Source organism: Natrix helvetica (genome assembly GCF_964273705.1).
Source record: "Natrix helvetica genome assembly, chromosome: 7".
In the NCBI taxonomy this organism is placed as follows: Eukaryota; Metazoa; Chordata; class Lepidosauria; order Squamata; family Natricidae; genus Natrix; species Natrix helvetica.
The window spans coordinates 30,464,682-30,487,380 of record NC_138558.1 but is presented as its reverse complement, the minus strand read 5'-3'; the positions used below and the strand labels follow the sequence as shown (position 1 = coordinate 30,487,380).

At 42.3% G+C, this 22,699-nt stretch overlaps 1 protein-coding gene across 1 annotated transcript in view; it reads left to right on the top strand.

The window, feature by feature from the left end:
- Positions 1 to 22,699, top strand: part of SMAD1 (SMAD family member 1) — a 45,986-nt gene that overhangs the window by 3,248 nt on the left and 20,039 nt on the right. The window contains exon 2 of the mRNA XM_081959951.1: positions 11,426 to 12,005. Coding sequence (XP_081816077.1) covers positions 11,606 to 12,005 — 400 coding nt within the window. The 5' untranslated portion in view covers positions 11,426 to 11,605. The remainder of the gene's footprint in view (positions 1 to 11,425; positions 12,006 to 22,699) is intronic.

Sequence of the window (22,699 nt, the reverse complement as noted above, 5' to 3'; positions counted from 1 at the left end):
TAATTCTCAAAAGAAAGGCATGAACTTGTAAATTGACAGTGATTATTTTCAAATAAATCTCTCATTGCATTCCTGCTTAATGTGTGTAAACAGAAGGCAAGATCGGTCTAGGGAGTAGGTAAACCTGAATTAAGTTGTGCTGGTAATGCAGTGTAGCCTGTCTTGTCAAGTATAAGTGGTTTCTCTTGGTGTGTAATCTTGCAGGGCTAATGGAGGCATCATCCAACTTTATAAATAATGTACGCTGTGTATAATTTGGACTCTCTAGAGACTGCAGAGAGCATCATTACTAGCCTCTCCAACCTGCTGTAGATCTCAAATTGACTTACAGCAGTAAAATGCCAAGTGATATCTCAGGATAACGTGAGGCAGTCAACTTGTGAGTGTGTTAGTTCAGTTATCATAATTAAATATATTAAGAGATCAAATATTAAAATTGTTACCTTATTTATTTGTAGGCAATATAGGGGTGAAGAATTTTAAAAATACAAAGAGAATATTGTTTGCTTCTGCAATACTTTTCTCTTTTGTTCCCCAAAACAGAGCAGGTAGTAAGTTATTAAATAATAAACAAGAGAAAACCATTGAGTATGACTAAAGGCATTTCTGAAAAGTTGCTGTATCTTAATTTTCCAGTGGATTACCACATGTTCAATAGCTTTGTAACACTAAAAATAGAACATTGGGGAACTTAGCTTTAAGTCCTTGGTCAGCTACAGAATTTAAGTTTAGCTTTTGTCAAGTACTCTATCCACTGTGTTTGGCTCTAAACTGTATATTTGAAGAGTTGCTCTAAGGGGATTAAAGTGCAACAAATCTGCTAATGAAAGCAGCTTTGTCCTTAGGTAGATATTTTGTACTTAATTCAGATTGCGACTGCAACAAACTTCCTGGCAATTATGAAATTGTAGTATCAAATAACACGCATGCAAAACTAAACTCTGTGTTACTCTTTTGTGTTTGCAGTTCAGTTCGTGTCACTGGTAGATTCTTTGTACACAACAGATCCATCAAGGTTTCTGCTAACCAAGAAAGATTTGCATCAACAATAATTATGTGGGCCACTACAAATTTGTTAATGAGGTTGGAAAAGAGAAAATTGAATTACCAGAAGGCCCTAGAATGTACTTTCACTTGAATTAGGAGAGTTTGTTTTTCAGTCTTGGTCAGGAAATGATTGTACTGAATGAAGGACGGAAATCTTTCTCTAACAGATTTCTTTCTGGTAAGCATGTGACTAATCACACATCCAGATTGGTATGAGATCAAAAGGAATGAAAAGCTGTTCTATCAGCTGCTTTAGCACATGTCCAGCAGCTAAGGTTTTAGGGAAAGGCAGATGCGAGTTTAAGTCCACCCTCAATCATGGAAGGTCTCTAGTGACTTTAGGTCAGTCTTCCTCTCTGTCTAAACCAACATTAATAAAGCCACTGTTTCTTTAGACTCCTAGGAAGAAAGGCAAAATATGGCTATGTGAGTAGAAAATAAAAGACATATTTACTTATTTGGCTATGGAATCCCAAGCTGGGCTATACAATCCGCATCTTATGTGTACACACAGATGGGTGGTGTATAACCAAACATTCTTGAATTCAGGGCTTTATAAGATGCCGAAAATGTATTTCCAAGTATACATCTGGGAGCTAACATAGAGAAGCCCTGCTTCCTAGTCTATGACTCATTTTTGGGGGGAGCATTATCCTCAGGCCTTTCTAGATCTCTGCCAAACAGAATTACAAGAAGGCCTCTAATATCTCTGGAGTTGCTCCAGTTGGGGCTCTATATGATCTGCAGGTAACCTTCGATTTATAACTCTAATAGAGCTCAAAATTTACACCATATGTCCGTTTTTAAATTTTGGTCTTAGGCTAAGTTTTTAATTTTTATAAATTTGTACAGGGGTTTAAAGTTTAATTCAATTTTAACTATATTTATGATTATTTGTAAGGTTTTTAATTTGGTATCTGTACACCGCCCCGAGTCCCTTCGGGGAGAGGGGGCGGTCTAGAAATCAAATCAAATCAAATAAATAAATAAATAAGTGATGGCAAACCTATGGCACGTGTGGCACGCAGAGCCCTATCTGCTGGCATGCGTGCCATCACCCCAGGTGAGATCTCCGTGGCGTTTCTTTCGTGAGCTTCTCCTTGCAAACGACGAAACAGAAGTTCACAAAAGAAAAAGATCTGAACTCTTGCTGCACTGCTGATGTTGGGATGCCCAGCCTTCCACCAGCCAGCTGGCCTTTGGGTCTCTGCTGTGCATGCATGCATGTCTGCGTGTTTGTACCCATGCGCACCTTTCAGTTTGGGGATGCAGGCACGCAGTTTGGGCACTCAGAGTCTAAAAGGTTCACCATTGCTGCCGTATGTCATGACAGTCATAAGTTGAGGCACCTGTTTGACCGACCCAATTTTATGACATTTTTTGAGTCTCTCATTAAGCAAACACCACAGTCACAATGTGAACCCATTGCACTTTTTTTATCAGAAACTGGAAACAAAATATTGGTTTGCAGCAAAAAAAAAAAGAAGTAAATTGCATTCATGTGATCACAGGATGTTACAAATAGCCATAAATTCAATCTGGTTGTCAAACAAATAAGTTCAATCTGGTTGTCAAACAACCAAAATGTGACATGTGACAGCATTGACATTGTCTATGAACAGAAATTTTAGACCATCGCTACCTGTCCAGCTGGAAGTTACACTTAAAACTTTTTGTAGATTGATTTGATGGCAATCATAATAACTTGTCTTTCTTTCAGATGGTTTGCTGAAATCCCCTTTTTTCTATCCCACAATATTTATAATGTTTTAGAATCTGCAGCTTTAATTGTATTTGACTCTTTATCAACCACAGTTATAATCTAATAAAATCCTAATTGATTTAGGCATATATATAATATATATTAGATGCCTGGATGGTCTCCTGCAATGAGCCGATAGACAGAAAGAGGGAGTCGTGAGTTCCCTCCCATATTTGGGCATACCAGGGGTTGTAACACAAATACATACCTATTTCCCTCACTCAGCTGATAAGGAGGAGAGCCTGTGGCTTAGTGGCTAATACATCTGCCTAATATGTAATACAGCCCGGTAAGGGTATCGCTAGCTGATGAGAGCTAAATAGCTTGAAATAGATCTATACTAGTCTCCCTTTATTTATTTATCAGTACAAATACAACATATATATATATATATATATATATATATATATATATATATATATATATGTATGTATGTATGTATGTATGTATGTATGTATGTATGTATGTATACACACACACATACATACATACATACATACAAGTATAAGTCAATTAGGATTTGGATTTTATATAGAGAGTTGTAATTATGAAGCATATTCTATTGTTTTTAAATGTTATATATAGAAAATATGATTATTTTAATGCAAATACTTCTCCAAAGTACCTGGAATTGGATTCCAAGATGTCACATAATATATTTTAAAAAACTAAATTAATAAAATGAATAGAGGATCTATCTGAAAGTTTAGACAGTTGAAAATGCTGAGCACAGTACATGACTCCAAACTAAAGAACCCTTGAAGGATAGACATTACCTGTTCTTGAACACATTCAGTGAAGCACAGACCACACCTTTAGGTGTTTTTTCTGATGTTCAATCAGAATCTATCTTCGTGTAACAGAAAATTCAAGTCCTGCCCTTTGGAGAACTGGAAAATAGGACCTGTCTTTTTCTGTGAGTCAACCTTTCAGTTCTTTTTCTAGTAAGGCTAGTTATGGCCAGCTCTTTAACTTTCTTTTCATAGGAGTTTCTTATTCCCTGATCATACACTTGCCCTTTATTAAACCTGTTTTAATTTCTTGTTTAACTATTTTTAAAATATTGTGCACAGAATATTGGGTTAAGGCCTGATCACCATCAAATGGAATGGTATTAAAACCTCCTTTTTGTTGGGAGCTTCACTTCTGTTAATGCAGACTAAAGGTTCACATGTATTTTTTTGTAGCTAAATCAGACTGCTGAGTCATGGTTGATTTGTAATGGGCTACTATTCAGAACAAAACAAAAATTAACAACCACTATTACTGTGCATTTGATTTTTATTTCTTAACCAAGAACATCCCTTTTTTGGTTAAATTTCATACTGTTACTTATAAACCTTTATAAAATTATTATAAATTATAATTTTTTCTTATTTAATGGAACAAAATTTCACAGTAATATTGTATCTTTTGCAAATTAGATAAGCATTTCTATATCCTTACTGAAGCAGAACTAAGATTGAAGAGTCAGCATCTCTGTTCGTGTACCATAAAGTATAAATTCTGCCCTTCGGAGAAATAGAAAGTGAGACTTGGCTTTTACCGTGAGTTGTCCTTTGAATTCTTTTTCAGAATTTTGCCTTATCAGATCTGATTGGATACCTCAGTTTGATTTGATGAGCACTTTTTATTTCATTGCAGTAATAATCTAATGACAAAAAAGTAAATACAAAAGAACATATCTTTAAAAATACCCCCCCCCCAAAAAAAAAAAAACCTAAGAGGAAAAAAATTCATATATGGACATAAATTTTAAAAAAACCAGAATAGATACATAATGGCAACTCCATTTTTAAGCAACAAATTAAAACCTTGCTCATACAGAATCATATTGATAAGTTTTTTCCCAATTTCATCAATAAAAAGCCGGTTTAAGAACTGAAAGCAAACATGTATCTTCATTCTAGGATTTTAAGTAGTTTTTTTTCCCAACAAAGGAAAACCATAAATTGACTATACACCAAGGTCTCTAAATCTGATGTTTAAAATAAATTCTAATTTTAGGTACACAATTTAACATTACACCAATCTATTTAAATCATATGAACAGTGATTTGAGTATCAGACTAAATGAAAGTCACGCAAACCCAGTTTGTCTTCAAATAATTAATGGGTAGCATAAAAAGGAGGATACCCAATATTCTCCAAACTTTTTGACATCTTCACTTATTGCAATTTCTTTTTCCTTAGCCTGCTGAAATATTTATATTTAATACTTTTACTTAATAGGATTCAAAATAGAATAGATTTGTTTTAACTTCTATTTCTGTCCTGTTAGTTCAAAACTTGGTATCTTATTTCTGGAAAAATGCATTTTGATCCCTTTCCCTTGCTAAATTAACATTAGAAATGCTTTATGGAAGGATGCTGGGAGCTTTATGATGGATCAAATTGTAGATAATAACTTAGTTTTAAAGGTTTTTTTCTTTTAGGATAAATATCGTTTGTCAGTTGCTACATATTGGCAGTATTTACTGTTACAGCAGTGATTGAAATCTTGATTTGGATCAGTAGCATTTTCAGTTGTTATATGAGATAATTTATTTCTGTGAAATCAAAAAGCCTGTACTCATTCTTTATAAATATTTATTATAAATAACCTAATATGAAGCCTTTAAATACTGGATAGAATAAAGCATTGGAGAGCCCCATTTTCCATAAGCAGTGGGATAATGTTTTATCTTTAATATAAAAATCTTTTTAGATCCTGGATTACAGTATATGCAGCAACAATTATTTGGAAGTATTAGATTCCATTGTGTTTATACAAAAAGGTATGAATATATCACTGTTAATAAGTTACAAAAACAGGATATTGATTTATTAAGGTTTTACAAGTATATTCTAAAACTTTTAAGTTGTCTTAAAAAACATTTATATTTAGAAATCTTTCAAAACTTTTGAATAAAATGAGTAACTTGAGAGTTTCAAAATGCACTAATACAGCCAGGCAAATGGAGGAGAAAAAAATGATTTAAATCAGTATACTGCCAAATGTATCAGCCCACCCTTTATTACCAGAATACAAGGTACTTTCTTGAATAATTTATTGAATTCAAGAAATGTTACATCTAAAATGTCTGAAATCCAGTAAGGAATTAATTCAGTCATAAATAAGATACAATTAGTCTGGCAAGGCCTGTTCCTCCTAAATTTATGCTGGCTTTTGGTAATTATCAGATGGTTTTTAAGGTATTTGGATCTGCCGTAGAATTTTTTCAAGGATTTTCTCTGACTGGCTGGTACGGTATATAGTCCTCGACTTATGACCCAGATTTGAAATCCCCTCCCAGTCATATGACTGCATTTAGGGAGCTCAGCAACTGAGTCACATTTATAGCATAGCTGCTTGAAGTGTTCCATGGTCACTTGACCACATTTAATGATAGTTCTGCTGAAAACCAGCATTTACTTACGGCTTTTGACAAAACTGCCTCTGATGAGCCATTGTTTTGCTTAACGACTGCAACATTCACTTAACCACCACAGCAAAAAAGTTTGTAAAAGCAGGTTAGTCACATGATTAGCATGCTTTATAATTTGTCATGAGTTACGACCGTGATGGCAGGCTATATTATGGTGGTAATTCAAGGATCTGTAGTTCTCTATGATTTGTCAAAGATGTTATATAAGAATTCAGCCAGACATGATTTCAGAATATTGCTAAATTCATCTGAATTCTGAGCAGGTGAGGATACGTTTGGATTATAGTGCAACTTTTCATTCCTTTCTATTGCTTCTCTTTATGTTGAACTAATAATTTGAAATGTCTTATGCCATCAGAAGGATTTTGAAGGACACTGGTACAGGGGGCATCAGTAGTATGTGACAAAGTGCAGTGCCCCCAAAGGGCAGACATGGGGGAGAAGATAAGCAGGGCTGGAGGGGTGAAGCAAAGGCCAGTGTAGCAGAGCAGAAAAGCATAAGGTGCTTCCCTAAAGTCTGCATCTGGCATTACTGGAACTACCATTGTTAAACCGTGTGATCATGGATTTTTCACATAATAACTATAATGCTTAGCAACAAGTTCTGGTCTCAGTGGTGGTTGTAAGTTGAGGACTACTTGTAATATACTTTTACACTATATTAAGAAACCATCCCATTTACATTGAGAAACTTAATTAACCAATGTAAAAGATAAGTATAAATTCTTCTTCTATTTCAAAATTCACAAAATGTTGAATCTATGAAGCCATTGTTGAAACCTCTGCAGCTTATACTATCAAATTACTTTCCTTTTATAAGGAATTATTTTTGAAGCATGGTATAATTCCTAAACTTGGGAGAATCTTAACTGTGTAATGTAATATCCAATTCTATGCATTTAGCTATACGTATCCATTTTTGAAACTATATAAATTCAGGAGACAATCCTATTTTGTAAAATATATGCTTTAAAATATGGTTCTTCTGGCTGATAGAACCATTTCTCTGGTGTTGGATATGTTCAAAATATGGTTAATAATATGGTTAATTAATTAAGTTAATTAATTGTAATTAAAGATGATAGATAGATAGGTTAGGTAGGTAGGTAGATAGATAGATGATAGATAGATAGGTTAGGTAGGTAGGTAGATAGATGATAGATAGATGATAGATGATAGATAGATAGATGATAGATAGATAGATAGATAGATAGATAGATAGATAGATAGATAGATAGATAGATAGATAGATTAGATAGATAGGTAGAGTGTGTGCGTGCGTGTGTTATCTGATCAGAGATGCAACAGTTTTATATGCATGAAAACAAATAGGGAGAAACAGGCATTTACTGTCAGAAGTGTTTAGCTTACAATTTAACACTTGCTCATACTGGCATTTCATGAGGAAACCGTGAGCATGTCTAGTTCTGTCAGTATTCCAAACAGTTTGAAGATATGTAATGAAAATTTGATTAGAGACGAATGCACAAGTTATAGCTTGTTTCATTTTTCACTGAACAAAAATTAGGCTTTCAAAGTGAAAGAGCTATGGGATTTTTTTTCAGCATATTTTAGTATCCTTGGATTTAGGCTCAAGTGAAGGAGTTAATATAGTTTGGAGTAGGAAGCTTGGAGATGATATACTGTAATGATAATTCTGCAAATTTGGGAATCAGAAAAGGTTCTGATTTGGAGATGGCTTAATCAGATTATTGCCTACAGTCTTTCATTATAAAAAAAGTGCAACTTGATAAAATTAATGGTTAATGGTACATTAAAATTAGATACAGTCAGAGTCTAAGTGTACAGTTTATCTTCAGATAATATTAAGTGCTTGAATTTATATATGCTAGAATCAGAATTAGTGGGATGTTGTTTTTTGACTTATCAAATGGCTTGAAAGCAGCTGTGGTGAACTGTAAACTAGAGTTTATAAATTGCAAGATTTTGTTAATAGAACTTTACCACAGAATAGAAGTAGCTTATTTGGTCGTATTTCCTATCTGGTCTGCCTGATAATCTTGGGAGGAGAAATGTACTTTCGGATTCCATCTCCTTTACAGTCTGAGAAACTGGGGGGAGGGGGGGTCTTTTCTTAAGCTTCTTGCTCTGTCCACTATCCAGCCGAGAGCTATGCTATCTTTTATCTGATCTTACCCTAGGAAGCATCTCTTCCCCTGTCTCCCAAGGTCATTCCCAAATGCCATTACAGAAGTTAACTAATGACAAATGTCTGCCCTCTTTTTCTTCATTCCCCATCCCTTTTCACCTGTTTGCAAGGCTCCACCTTCCTTACTCTTCAGATCATAAAAGGAAATGTCTTTGGAATGGATAAAGAAATAAAATCCCCTGCCCTTCCTAAAGAAGATATTTAACAATTGGACAGAGTAGCATGAGACCATGTGTTGGTCTGTAAAAGGATATTGCTTGCAAAGATGTTTCCTTTGAATGCTGGATGAATATGGATGTATTTCCGTTTCAGAAGGTTCTGATGAAATTATGCAATTACAGCTGACCGGGCAGATCTAAATATAGATGGAAATGTCTGTTCTTTAGCCTGTGTGTTTCTTAATACACCTACACAGATTATGAGAAAACTGCTATTTTAAAAAGCAGATGTTTGTAATTGTTGCTGTCCAAAATGGAAATGGATCTTTGAAAAAGCAAAAGCACAACCTATTTTGGTACTCCTTTCTAAAAATATTTGCTATTGTGCCGTATTCTAATTTTGTAAAACTGTAAATTTGATTGTAAATTGTAAATATTCTGAAAATATTTGCTATTGTATCATATTTATATACTGAAGGAATGAATTATTAAGAATATAAATTGTGACTGAACTTGTTATGCTAAGGCAATAATTCTGAATTTGGTACCTCGAAATCTATAGGAATTACAACTCCATGCTAAACAGGAATTCTGGAAAGTGTAGCCTGGGCCCATTATATGAGGGACAACTGGTTAGGGAAATTTGCCTTGATACCATCTGCTCAAATGCTTGTGTGAGAAACTGGACTTAATAATGGCACCTGCCAAAACCATTACTTCTTGGTGTATTTGTACCATTGTTTCTGGGGTTCTAGACCAGGTATTACTCTTTTTTTAAAAATTCTAGTAATTGTAACATAGAAATTCTTATAGGCCAATTCTTAGTACTTAAGATATCAGTGCATTTGACTGTAGTATCTTGATTGTCTCTGCTAAAGCTCTAGGTCTAGGATAACATTTGGCAGCTCTTTTCAGATGTCCCATTATCCTTCCCTGGCATGGCCAATGGATAAGGATTTCTTAATGCAGTTTTGTAGCAAACTAGAGCAACCCAATTAGTTTTTGATATATGCCGCTAGTCTTCTTAGTCCCGGGGCCCAATTTAATTGAATGAATTCCTTCATGAATGCTATGCTCACAAACTGGGGGGGTTGCCTCCTCCTTCCTAACAAGTTAGACTGGGTTTTCTTCATTTATATATATATATACTTTAAAATTGACATTTCTTCCTTCCTTCCTGCAAGTCAGCTTTTCAAGCTTAACTGCAGTAAACAACAAATGCTGAAACAAACTCTTCAAAATGTTTTGCTTTCCACATGTCAATTATAGACATGTTTTGATCTCAGTAGGATTCATTTGGATGATTGCCCCTTTTGACACTACCCTAACACAAAATGATTTAGATTACCCCAAGAACCTTTCCAAGTATCAAGGTCAGAATATCAGAGTCTGTACTTTCCTGCTTTCTTTCTGTTCTTTAAAGACTGGAACATCAGTCATCTGACACTTGGTTCACTGGGTTTTCTTAATATGTGTTCAGCCAAACCATTTGTTAGTCCCTTCAGTAGGATGCATCTGGCTCCAGAGATTTAGACTTCTTGAGAATAAATATTTATATCCCATCTTTAATGTTTTTAGAAATATCTCAATGTGATTATTATACCCAACATACCTTCCTCCTCCTCCTCCTGCTTTCTCCATAACAGCTACCCTGTGAGGTGGGTTGGGTTGAAAAAGAGTGACTGACCCAATGTTACCCAGATGGCTTTCATCTCACAGTGTCTGGCCTTCTAGTATGGTTCTTTGAATTTATTGGGCAAGCTTTCTGAGCAATGAGATTGTGTTAGAACTCATGAAAATTAAATAAAAATCGATCAATTGTTTATACATTTCCTATCCTTACACCACCTTACTAAAAGTCTTCTGTCTGCTTGTTTGTAATTTTTGATTGGTCAAAATTAGTAGATATAGGAAGAGGGAAGGAAGGAAGGAATGGAGGGAAGGTAGGGAGGAAGGAAGCAAGGAGGGAGAAAAAGAAGGGAAGAGGGAGGGAGAGAAGGAAGAAAGAAATGAAGGGATATTTCCAAAACTCAATGGAGAAGCCAGCAGGAAGTCAGAAGTCTCTCCAATTCCCACTGATATTTTTGGCTGCTTATAGTCATTCTGTTTCTCTGTTTAAGTAAGAAAATATTTCTGAAACAAATGGGTCACAGGTTGTCTAGTATCCCAGTATATACAAAGACTGTATTTCTGAAAAAAGCAGTATAAATCCTTGTTAAGCCATTTTTTCCCTTTTGGTGTGAGATAGACAAACTGACTGGCTGACTGATTGACTTGTCTGAATATAATAATTCTTGGCTAGCTGGATGTTTAAAACTTATTCGCTGGTTCATAACAAGTAACAATATAATAAAATTAATTTTTCATAATTATGAGTGGCAGTTTTATAAGTGTATATGACTAAACTAAAAAGTTAATAGTTGTTCAGACAGTTAGAGTTTATTATTGTTGATTATAAACTACGAACAAATTCAGGTGTGGAATATCAGCCATCAATGTTCTGAATTGCTAACAAAAGGTTCAGACTAATTAACTGCTGATCAACTTCAAAGATCGTTAGAAATCACATTATATACTTTTAACACTTTCAGCTATCTAAATTAATGAAGACTGTTTTGAAAGAGGTATTTATAGTATATGAGGAGTAGAAAAATTGGCTTTATTTCACAATACAAAAGAACTACTATTATATGATGAATCTTCATATAACAATAATGTTCAGTAATAATAAAAAAATGTCCTGTCAGAATCAGAATTTTGCCAGTGTAGTAGAAAAGATATGCTGTCCATATTGGCAAAGTTATATTGTTTTAACAGAACTTCTTTTGTCATCCCCCCCTCCCAATTTTATGTTATGTAGGTACCTGCCTTAAGTCCTGGAAGCCCAAAGAGATCTATCAGACTGGAATGTTGGGTTCATTTTGCAAGAATTCGGAATTGGGAAAGATCATCTGAATTTACTCTGGACAGTTGTTGGAAGGAGATATAGGATTCCTTCACATAGAAATTGTGCTCCAATATTTCCTTCTAACTAATCACGATGAATGTAACAAGTTTGTTCTCCTTCACAAGCCCAGCTGTTAAAAGACTGCTGGGGTGGAAGCAAGGGGATGAAGAGGAAAAATGGGCAGAGAAAGCTGTTGATGCCTTAGTTAAAAAACTGAAGAAGAAGAAAGGAGCAATGGAAGAGTTGGAAAAAGCATTAAGTTGTCCTGGTCAGCCAAGCAACTGTGTTACAATTCCTCGTTCCTTAGATGGCAGACTTCAGGTTTCTCATCGCAAAGGGCTTCCCCATGTAATTTATTGTCGTGTGTGGCGCTGGCCCGATCTTCAGAGTCATCATGAACTTAAACCACTGGAATGCTGTGAATTTCCCTTTGGTTCAAAACAGAAGGAAGTCTGCATCAATCCCTATCATTACAAACGAGTGGAAAGCCCAGGTAGGAAATTTCATTATATGTTCGTTTCCCCTTCTTTCCACATTTACAATTGCTTTTAACAAGTCCGTAGTGCCAAGTGGGATTAATGGGGGAGGAGGGAGATTTTACTTTTCCTGTTCTACCACTACTAAACTGGAATAAGGTAACAATTTATTATTTTTATATTTCTTAAAGAACTAAGGCAGACTTTTAATGTGATTGGAATTGATAGCAATAATACAAAATACTTTGACACTTCCGGAGCTTGGTTTTTTTCTTGCAGATATTTCATTACCCAAACTAGGTAACATCCATCAGTGCTAGTAGGGAGTGGGGTTTCCTCTCCTTTTATATTCTAGTGCCGTGATGGCGAACCTATGGCACGTGTGCCACAGGTGGCATGCAAAGCCATTTCTGAGGGCACGCAAGGCGTTGCCCTGTCAGCTCCAGAAAAAGGGGCCAACAGGCAACCCAGAGGTCCGTTCCCAAACTTCTGGTTTGCTTGTTGGGCCATTTTTTGCCCTCCCCAGGCTCCTAGAAAGCTTCTGGAGCCTAGGGAAGGCGGAAAACGGACCTACCGGGCCACGAAAGTCAGAAAATGGGCTGTTTCCAGCCTCCAAGGGGGGGGAAGGCCGTTTTCACCCTCCCTGGGCTCCTAGAAAGCCTTGTGCGCATGTGCAGGGCAGCAGTGTGTGTGCGTCACGTGTGCATGCACAGGGCATGGCGTAGGGAGGCATTAAATTATGGGGGTGGGCAGATGCGTGCGTGCAATAGCGAGTGCATGCTTTTGGCACCCAAGGCGAAAAAGGTTCGCCACCACTATTCTAGTGGCTTGCCCTGTCAGGGTTACTGGGAGAGGTCTTGGTAGTACTTGGTTGGGAAGTTTACTGTTAGCTTTTTTGTAGTTCCTTTAGCAATTCATTTAAATCCTTCTCTCTCTCAGTACTTTGACTTCCTTTTAAAGCTTCCCTAAGGTAATTATGGCAGTTGTCTTGTGAAAGAGGAAATGGAAACATTAAAGCACCAATGTGTGATTTTCATCAGTGCCTTTTGCTGAGTTTGAAGTGAACTTGCTTAGGTGCGATAGTGCCTTGAGCAGTGACTTCCAAATTAGATTTGGGTGCATCCATTCTTTAAACATCTGCTGCACTTCATTTGGGAAAAGTCTTCTCTGAATTTACAGAAAAGGCTGTATAAGACATACTTTGTGAGTTCTTGTTTGTCATATGTTTTTGGTTTATAAGAAATTACACCCACTAAATTAATGAGCAAAACTTAGTTACATAATGTCTGAAGATTTGGGGCAGGTTGGCAAACAATACATAGAAACTGCTTTCTTTATAATCAGATTTAAAGAACTGTATTATAGGTCACAACAGTAAAGAAGTTGCTTGAATTGTTGAAGCATTGTTGTTACTGTATTTCTGATAGCAAGAGGAGAGACTGTTAGTCTTTGAAAGCAGTCAGCAGTCTGGTAAGTCAGCTGGAAATTGAAACAGCTAGAATCCGGTGAAACTTTAATGGGGAATTCAAAGCTTGGAGAGGCCACCCTTTGTCAGACTATTTCCTGATAGACTGCTGCATATGTGTGGTTATATGAGGAAGAAGAAATGATGGAGGAAGCTTGCCATCAGTTGGCAAACACTCCTGCACAATTGTCGGAAAGGAAGGCCTTGCACAGGCATTTCTGTAACAGCCAACTGTCATTGACTATATGAGACTATTTTTGTGCTCTGTATACAAAAGTATGGAAGCTTAAAGATGATGCCAAATCTATCTGGCACATTAAATGGGCTTTTGTATCTGAAGTAAGCATAACTTGTTTAAATAGCTCCACTAAAAGGAATAGGGAAAACTTAAGTTTAAGTGATGTAATGAGAACATCATAGTTCATTCCACACTATTGTGTTTCCCCGAAAATAAGACAAGGTCTTATTTTCTTTTTACACACAAAATATGTCTTGGGCCTTATTATGAGGGGAGGGTTTATTGCTTTGGGGTTACCGGGCAGCTGCTCTCTTGCGAGTGGGCTCCCAAAGAGCCGGGCATAGCTTCATGGAAGAATAGCTGTGTTGTGCTGTTGCAGCAGCACAACACAACAGCCACGAAGCGACCACGCTCACGAGCAGCCGCCTGGCAAACCCCCTTTCCAGCCGGGCACAGCACCATTCACTGACCTAGGGGTATCGCCAAGACACGTGGGCGCCTGTTCACCGCCGCCCAGCTCCCGTGGCTTGGCGCCTTTGAAATGCCAGTGAATAGCGCCCTGCATGGCTGGAGAGCGGGGTTGCACGAGCGGCTGTTCTGCTCTCGCTCATGCGCCTCCCAGCCTCACGATGCCCTGGCCCAGCTCTCCCTGCAGAGCCAGGGCACCTCTGCCACCACCGCCACCCCAGCATGGCTTTTTCGCGGCTTCCAAACCGTGTCGTCTGACGGCCGCTCTGGGCGTACTCTCTATGGTTGTACGCTCTGCTGAAAGCCACCCCACAACCATAGAGCATATGCCCAGAGCAGCCACTACCGGAAGACTCAGTCTGGAAGCTGCCGAAAAAGCCATGCTGGGATGGCGGTGGCGGCAGCGGAGGTGCCCTGGCTTTGCAGGGAAAGCTGGGACAGGGTATCGTGAGGCTGGGAGGCACGCGAGTGGGAGTGGAACAGCCGCTCGCGCAACCCCCTTCTCCAGCCGTGCAGAGTGCCATTCACTGACATTTCGAAGGTGCCAAGCCACGAGAGCCAGGCGGTGGCGAACAGGCCTTCATGTGGCTTGGCGATACCTCTAGGTCAGTGAATGGCACTCTGCATGGCTGGAAAGGGGGTTTGCCGGGTGGCTGCTGTGCCCAGCTCTTTGGGAGCCTGCTCGCAAGAGAGCAGCCGCCCGGCAACCCCCCCTCTTCAGCTGGGCACAGCGCCGCTCACCAACCTAGCGGTATCCCAAAAGCACCAAACAACGCGATCACCTTTGCCCTTCCCGGTTCCCGCGGCTTGGTACCTTCGGGATACCGCTAGGTTGGTGAGCGGTGCTCTGCCTGGTCGGAGGTGGGGAGTTGTCCAGGGGGCTTATTTGCGGGGGAGGGCTTATATTTTTGCCCACCAGAAAAATGTGGCATGGCCTTATTATTACGACATGTCATATTTTCGGGGAAACACGGTATTAAAGTTGATTCTAATTTCAATGTTTTTGTTTTGCAAAGTCTTTAGGAGGCCTTTTTATCCAAAATACTTTATATGGTTTACAAAGCAGAATACATTTTTCAGTTATTCAGGCACTTAAATTCTTCCCACGTCATATATTGTACACTATATTTTAAGTAGATGGGTAAGTAACATGTATAATTCCCAAATAATACTGTTTTTAACATTTTGAGGCTATTGGTACAATGGATAAATTTAGGTACGCTGCATTTCTTTTCTTTTTAAAAAAATATTAAAAAAGAAAGAAAAGTCAAGAGAAATTAATATGTAGAATAACGAAAAGAAAGTAGTAAATGAAAAGACAGACAAAAGTACAGAAAAAGGAAAGGAAATATAAAAAATGAGTTGTGATTTTCTTTTATAAGAACTATAACTGTAAATTAACCTCTTACTCTAGGTTCATTTTTAATCTATTTTATTTATCTATTAAAAGCATACATTATTTAAAAAAATATATTTCATGCACAGAGTCTATACAGGATTTTCTATTAGCAACAAACTTAGTTTAATGCCTTTTCTATGGTGAAAGATGTTAATTTGGTTATCCTAGCAAATTTTATCTTCATCAGCAATTTCTGCATTGTGGGTAATGCCAAGTCTTTCTATCTTTATGGCATCTAAAAGAATTAATGCAGCTTGTTTTTCATTTGTGCTACTCCAAATATTTTCCAGTAGAGTGGAGGGAGGGGTCACAGCAGGGTTAACACAGCCTGATTGGTCCATTTGACTGAGAGAAAACTTCTTAACCTTCGCCTTCTCCCGTTGGTTCCCAGTTTCCTCTCAGTCAAGGTCCAAGACACAGGTTTGGTTCCTAGTAGTAGAGTTTTAGTGGGTTTTATTAGTCAGTGTTAGTGTTGTTGGCACTTTGAATTTGAATTTTTTTTTTTTATATTTCAAAATTTTTTGTAGTGGTCCGCCTTGCAGGGCTGTTGTTCGACTGCCCTTAGGAGGCTGAGATAGTCAGTGGGGGGGGCGCTTCCTCCCCCTCTCTTAAGGGATCGCTCCGGACTGGTGCCTGGGGTCTCGGGTGTGCCGGGCGATCCTTTAATTTGTCCTTTTAAAACTTTCCGGTGAGGCTCGCAGCGCGCTGGGGCTTTTCGGCGCAAAAGCGGCTTTTCGGCTTCTAATTTGAACCGCTAGCTTCCCGGGCCGGTTACAGCCCACGGCAGCAGCGCGGAATCGTTTTTCTTGGTGTTGGAAGGCTCCTAGGGGCTTAGGAGCTCAGCAGTGATTTAGAGAGTGTTTTGGGAAAGGCGAGCTTGCAGCTGCAGGCATTGGCAATTAAGGGCGAGGTAAGCGGCCATTTTTAGGCGCGCTTTTGAAAGCACCGCCCAAAAGAAGCCGGCGGCCATTTTGAGTCACGTGTTTGGGGCTTGCAACACGGAGAGGCTGTGAAAAACGTGGCTGTGCTGTTTGCTACTTTACCGGAGGCCCGGAGCAGGCGATTCTCACCAGCTGAAGGGCAATTCCTACCAAAAAACTTCGTTCTGGAGCACGTGAGTGGGGATGGCAGATAGAACTGAGTCCCAGCAGGCCGCGCCAGCTCAGGCAGGCGAAGATCAGGTTGAGCCCACTCCCCCAGTTAGGCCTCGGGTTTCTAGGCCTTCAGCTGAGGACAGGCCTTCGAGAGCTCTGCAAAGGGATGAGCTCAGGCGATCCAGGGCCATCGAGAAGGTCATTGAAAGGGCTGAGAAGAGACAGGCCAGGGATCCTGGGCCCAGATCCAGATCCCCACACGCGGTGGCTTCCTGCCCTCCCCCACCGGTGGCTAGGGGGTTCAGCCCTTCCTCTTCCTCTTCCTCTGCTTCCCCATGCAGATCTGATAGGAGTCAGGAGCGGGGGGCGCCTCGCTCTCCTTCTGCTTTCCCGGGGATTAGGGAAGAAGATAGGGGGGATCCATTGGAAGGTACCTCTGCAGGTCCAGTTAGGGGTAGGAGATCCAGCAGGGCCTATGTGGCACCAGACTATGATTCAGAAGGAGATGAGGAGGATCTCGAAAACCTCCCTGAGAATCTCAAAAGGCTTATTTCTGCAGCCATTTCTAGGGGCATTTCCCAAAGGGACAGACCTTACCATCACAGTCGAGTTACTCCCTTTAGTAGGTCCAGATCTAGGGCTTCTTCGCCTTCCCTCATGAGTGAGGTCTCCTCTAGGGGGGAGGCACGGAGGGACGATTGGGGGTTCTCTGAGGAGGAGGATGCGGCTCCTGAGCCGCCTCGCTCTTCCAATCTTTTCCTCCAGGCCATGTTCAAACCATTGCTTAAGAAGGCTAGGAGGACCACCAAGGTGGGCACGGGGGACCCCACGGTCCCACCGCCCACGGATCCGGACATGGTCATGTTCTCAGCGACGGCCACGAATAAGGAGGAGATTCCTGCCCCTCCTCTTTTCTTAGAGGTAGCTACTAGCCAATGGGCCCGTCCTTCTAACTTTTCCCCACCTGGCAGCAACGACCGTCGCGCCTACAACATGGAAAAGTCTTTTGTGCAGGCTATTCAGCTTCCAGTTATAGATCAGCCCATAGCAGCTTTAGTCTCCTCCTCTCCAGTAGTTTCGGGGGACGCGGCTGACAAACTTAAGGCAGAGGACAAGAGGGCGGAGCTCACTTTACGTAAAAATTTTAAAGCCTCAGCATGGGCGGTGCGGGCAGCGGCTGCTGCCTCGTACTTTAACCGCACTACGGTCATGTGGCTCCGCCAGCTCCAGGAGCGCATTCCGATCCAGGAGGAGCGCGTACACCAGGATTTGGCTAAAATAATGGCAGCGTGTCAGTATTCGGCTGATGCGACCCTAGACGCAGTTAGATTTGGTTCAAGTGCTTTGGCCACCTCTGTGGCCTCTCGTAGACTTTTGTGGCTCAGGAACTGGCAGATGGACTATAAAGCCAAGTGGGACCTAGTAGCTGCCCCCTTTGAGGGTCCAAATTTGTTCGGGGCTTCCTTAGACCCGATTTTGGTGGAAAACAAAGATAAAAAGAAAGTTATGCCTACATCCACCAAGAAGGCGGAGTCCCGTAGTCATCCCTATCGCAGGCCCCAGTTCAAGTCTTATGACAGGGATCAGGACCAGCGATACCAACCGTACAGGCAGGACAGGTCATTTAATAGACAGAGTTTTCAGGACCGTTCTAGATATCAGCCGCAGTCCAAGCGGCCCTTTCGTGGGGGGGGCGGCCGCCCCTTCCGCAGAGGGAAATGACTCGAACCCGAGTCATCCCATCGGAGGCCGCCTGGCACTGTATGCGGACGAGTGGGATCGGATCACGTCAGACGGTTGGGTCAGGGCGACCGTTCGCCACGGCCTAAGGTTAGAATTCCTCTCCAAACCCCCAAGTTTTTTCAAAGTTTTTCCCCCGGCTCGGGACCCGAAGCAGCGTCGTCTCATGGACCTCGCGGTCGCCCATCTTCTAGAAATCAGGGCAGTGGAGGTCGTTCCGGAGCCGGAGAGGGGTCTGGGCTACTACTCCCATCTGTTCGTAGTTCCAAAATCCTCGGGGGGTTGGAGGGCAATCCTCAACCTGAAATGCCTAAACCGCTACCTAGTATACAGGCGGTTCAAGATGGCGTCCCTGAAATCCATTCTGCAGGGCATTCGGAAGGGGGATTACATGGCCTCAGTAGATTTGACGGAGGCCTATCTCCACGTCCCCATCCTTCAGTCTCACCGGCGTTATCTCAGGTTCTCTCACCGGGGCAGGCATTACCAGTACCGGGCTCTCCCGTTTGGTCTGGCCTCAGCTCCGCGGACGTTCACCAAGGTCCTGGCAGCACTGGCGGCTTACCTGCGTTCCATTCCGGTGAGACTTTAGTGCTACTTGGACGACGTCCTCGTTCAGGCAGGGTCCCTCCCCAGGGCCAAGTCGGATCTTCGGCTGACGATCCGTTGGCTTCAGGCGTTGGGGTTTTCAGTGAACTTTCCCAAGAGCCACCTGTCCCCATCCAGGCAGATCCTACATCTAGGGACAGTGATAGACTCCGAGTCAGGGAGGGTCCGCCTGTCTCCAGAGCGCTTGTCCAGCCTTCGCCGGCTGGTCTCCTCCGTACAAAAAAGACGGTCTGTTTCCATCCTGACCTTGTCTCAACTTCTGGGGAAGATGGTCTCTTGCATAGGGATAGTGCCCTGGGCCCGGCTCCACCTGCGACCTCTCCAGTGGGCCTTGATCCCGGTCCAGAGAAGGATGATGAGCAACTCCTTGCGTCCAGTTCCTCTACCGGTGGAGGTGAGACTCTCGTTTCGGTGGTGGTTGTCCCCAGCGCTGCAACAGGGGGCTTGTTTTTGGGAGCCCGAGAGAGTCACAGTGACGACGGATGCCAGCCTCTTCGGCTGGGGGGCCGTGATGGACTCCGACATGACCCAGGGACGTTGGTCTGCCTCGGATCTCCGCCACAACATCAATTGGCTGGAGCTGAAAGCCGCGCGGCTTGCCCTACGGACTTTTCGTCATCACCTGCGGAGGCGCCATGTCCTCCTGCTTACGGACAATGTGGCGACGAAGGCCCATGTCAATCGCCAGGGGGGCACCCACTCACGTTCTCTCTGGCGAGAGGCGCAGTCGTTGGGCTTGTGGGCGGAGAGACACTTGGCCTCCATAGTGGCGGAGCACATCTCAGGAGTGTCCAATCTTCAGGCGGATTGGCTGAGTCGCACAACCCTAGACGATGGCGAGTGGCAACTGGGCCCGGAGTTGTTTCGGAAGATATGCAGCAGGTTCGGCACACCTCGGGTGGATCTGTTCGCCTCCCCCGACAACGCTCAGCTGCCCCGGTTCTTTACCCGGTTCCAGTCTCCGTCGGCGGAAGGAGCGGATGCTCTCAGGAGCCGGTGGCCCCCGGGCCTCCTTTATGCCTTTCCTCCCCTTCCCCTCGTTCCCCGTACGATAGGGAAGATAGTCACAGAGAGGGCTCTCGTTATTCTGTTAGCACCATACTGGCCGAGGAGACCCTGGTTCGCGGACCTGGTCCAGCTGTCGGTAGCAGACCCCTGGAGGATTCCCCCGGGGGAGGTCGTTCTGAGTCAGGGGGCTTTACATCACCCAGGGCCTCAGTGGCTCCATCTGACCGCCTGGCTCTTGAACGGAGGATCCTGAGGGGGCAGAGACTTTCGTCAGGAGTTATAGCCACCTTAGAGGCGTCTAGGAGGCCGTCCACGGTTAGGATTTACAATGCCACATGGAAAGCGTTTGCGAAGTGGTGTATTCCTTTGGGGTTGGATCCTTCTAGGGCTACCGTCCCAAACGTGTTGGAGTTCCTCCAGAAGGGGTTGGAGGATGGCTTGTCGCATAATACGCTCCGGCGTCAAGTGGCGGCCTTGGCCACCGTTCTGGGGGGGGAGGGTTCCCCCGTCCTTTCCCGGTCTCCACTGATTAAGCGTTTTCTGAAGGGGGCGGCTAACATCCGTCCGCCTCCGGTTCATAGGTTTCCAACCTGGGATCTGACCCTGGTTCTCCAGGCTCTGACGAGCTCCCCGTTCGAACCACTTAGGACGGTACACATGCGTCTGCTTACCCTTAAGGTGGTGTTTTTAGTGGCCATTACATCGGCCAGGCGCATTTCAGAGTTGGGGGCCCTTTCTTCACGCAGTGACCTGTGTGTAATACACCAGGACAGGGTGGTCCTTCGCTTGGATCCTTCGTTCATTCCGAAGGTGAATTCACAGTTTCACAGGGCCCAGGAGGTCGTGCTCCCGAATTTTTGTCCCAATCCCTCGAGAGAGCGGGAGTTGGTGTGGCATAAGCTGGACGTTCGCCGGGCTGTTCGCATTTACCTAAAGCGAACTGAGGGCATTAGGAGGACGGAAGCGTTATTTGTTTCCTTTCGTCCAGGCTCGTTAGGATGTAAGGTGTCTTCTTCCACCATCGGACGATGGATTAGGTTGGCCATAGTTGAGGCTTACGGGGCTTCTGGGAAGACTCCCCCATCGGGGATCACTGCGCACTCCACCCGCAGTGCGGCTACTTCGGCGGCTTGGGCCACCAGGGCACCTTTCGAGGATATTTGTAGGGCGGCGGCCTGGGCTTCCCCCACACCTTTTATTAGGCACTATCGTTTGGATACTTATGCCTCGGCTGAGGCATCCTTTGGCCGGAGGGTCCTTCAGAGGGTGGTGGCCGATTCTTCACCTGGGACCCAGTCGGCCCGCCCGGGGACGTAGCGTGGGTATGTCCCTGCTGTGACCCCTCCCTCCACTCTACTGGAAAAAGAACGTTGGTCTTACCTGAACGTTTTTTTCTGGAGTAGTGGAGGGAGGGGTCACATTTCCCGCCCTAGTTAGTTAGTTAGACAGGGTCCGGGAGGTGTAGAATCGGGAGGCCCCGGGGGGGCTTGTTCTTGTTTGTGTTTGACTTGCAGTTGCTGGCCGTGACATCGCGGAAACTGGGAACCAACGGGAGAAGGCGAAGGTTAAGAAGTTTTCTCTCAGTCAAATGGACCAATCAGGCTGTGTTAACCCTGCTGTGACCCCTCCCTCCACTACTCCAGAAAAAAACGTTCAGGTAAGACCAACGTTCTTTTTAGAAAATCCCACACAGTTCAGATACAGCCTTCAATTATCTTTTAGGCAAAAAAAATTAATTAATCTTCATGAATAAATTATTGCAAGATTATTTTCAGTCTATCAGCTACAATCATTGTGAATAACTTATAATAATTCAATAATAATAATGGTCTGTATTTTCTTGTAAAGTTAGTCTTATCCCTTTTAGCCACTAGTGCTATATTACCTCTTTTCAAATTTCCAGCATCTTTCCTCTCTGTAAAATACAATTTATTGAATTTTGCAGCGGAATGGGACAACTTGCCGCTTTCACCTCACCCCGGCCAACTCGCCATGAGCCTGGACCTTCTACTCTGGTTCCCCAAACCAGCCTGGCTTAAGGAAGCCTACACTTCTTTTCCAAAGGCTTCCTCACCTCGCTTTCCAGCACCCCCATGCAAAAAACAGACTAAGCAGGAATTATTGTTCCACACATACACAGGCACACACCCCATTCTGAATGTGCAGACTTTTTTCCACACCCAAACTGGCAAGAGAAGAAGTTCCAGGCTTGCGAGAGTTGTCCCCACGGCGAGTTGTCCAGGGCAAGATGGCCAAGGTGAGGTGGTAGTGGCAAGTAGTCCTAGACTAGTGGTTTTCAACTTCCCCAATGCCGCGACCCTTTAATACAGTTCCTCATGTTGTGGTGACCCCCAACCATAAAATTGGTTTCTCGGTTCCTAAGACCATCAAAAATATGTGTTTTCCGATGGTCTTAGGCGACCCCTGTGAAAGGATCATTCGACCCCCAAAGGGGTCCCGACCCACAGACCCTTTATTTATTTTTTTGCTTTGTTTGGTTTTTTTATTTTCATTTTTCTTACTGTTAATGTTGGAAGCTGTTGCTGTAAAAATTTAATTTAAGAATAAATACTTATCCTCGCATCCAAAATAGCCTATGTTTTCCCGTGGCTCTTCCTTTTAAGTTTAATATTATGTTGCACAAAATAATCTCTAATAATATCTTTACTTGCATCCAAAAACCATTTTTA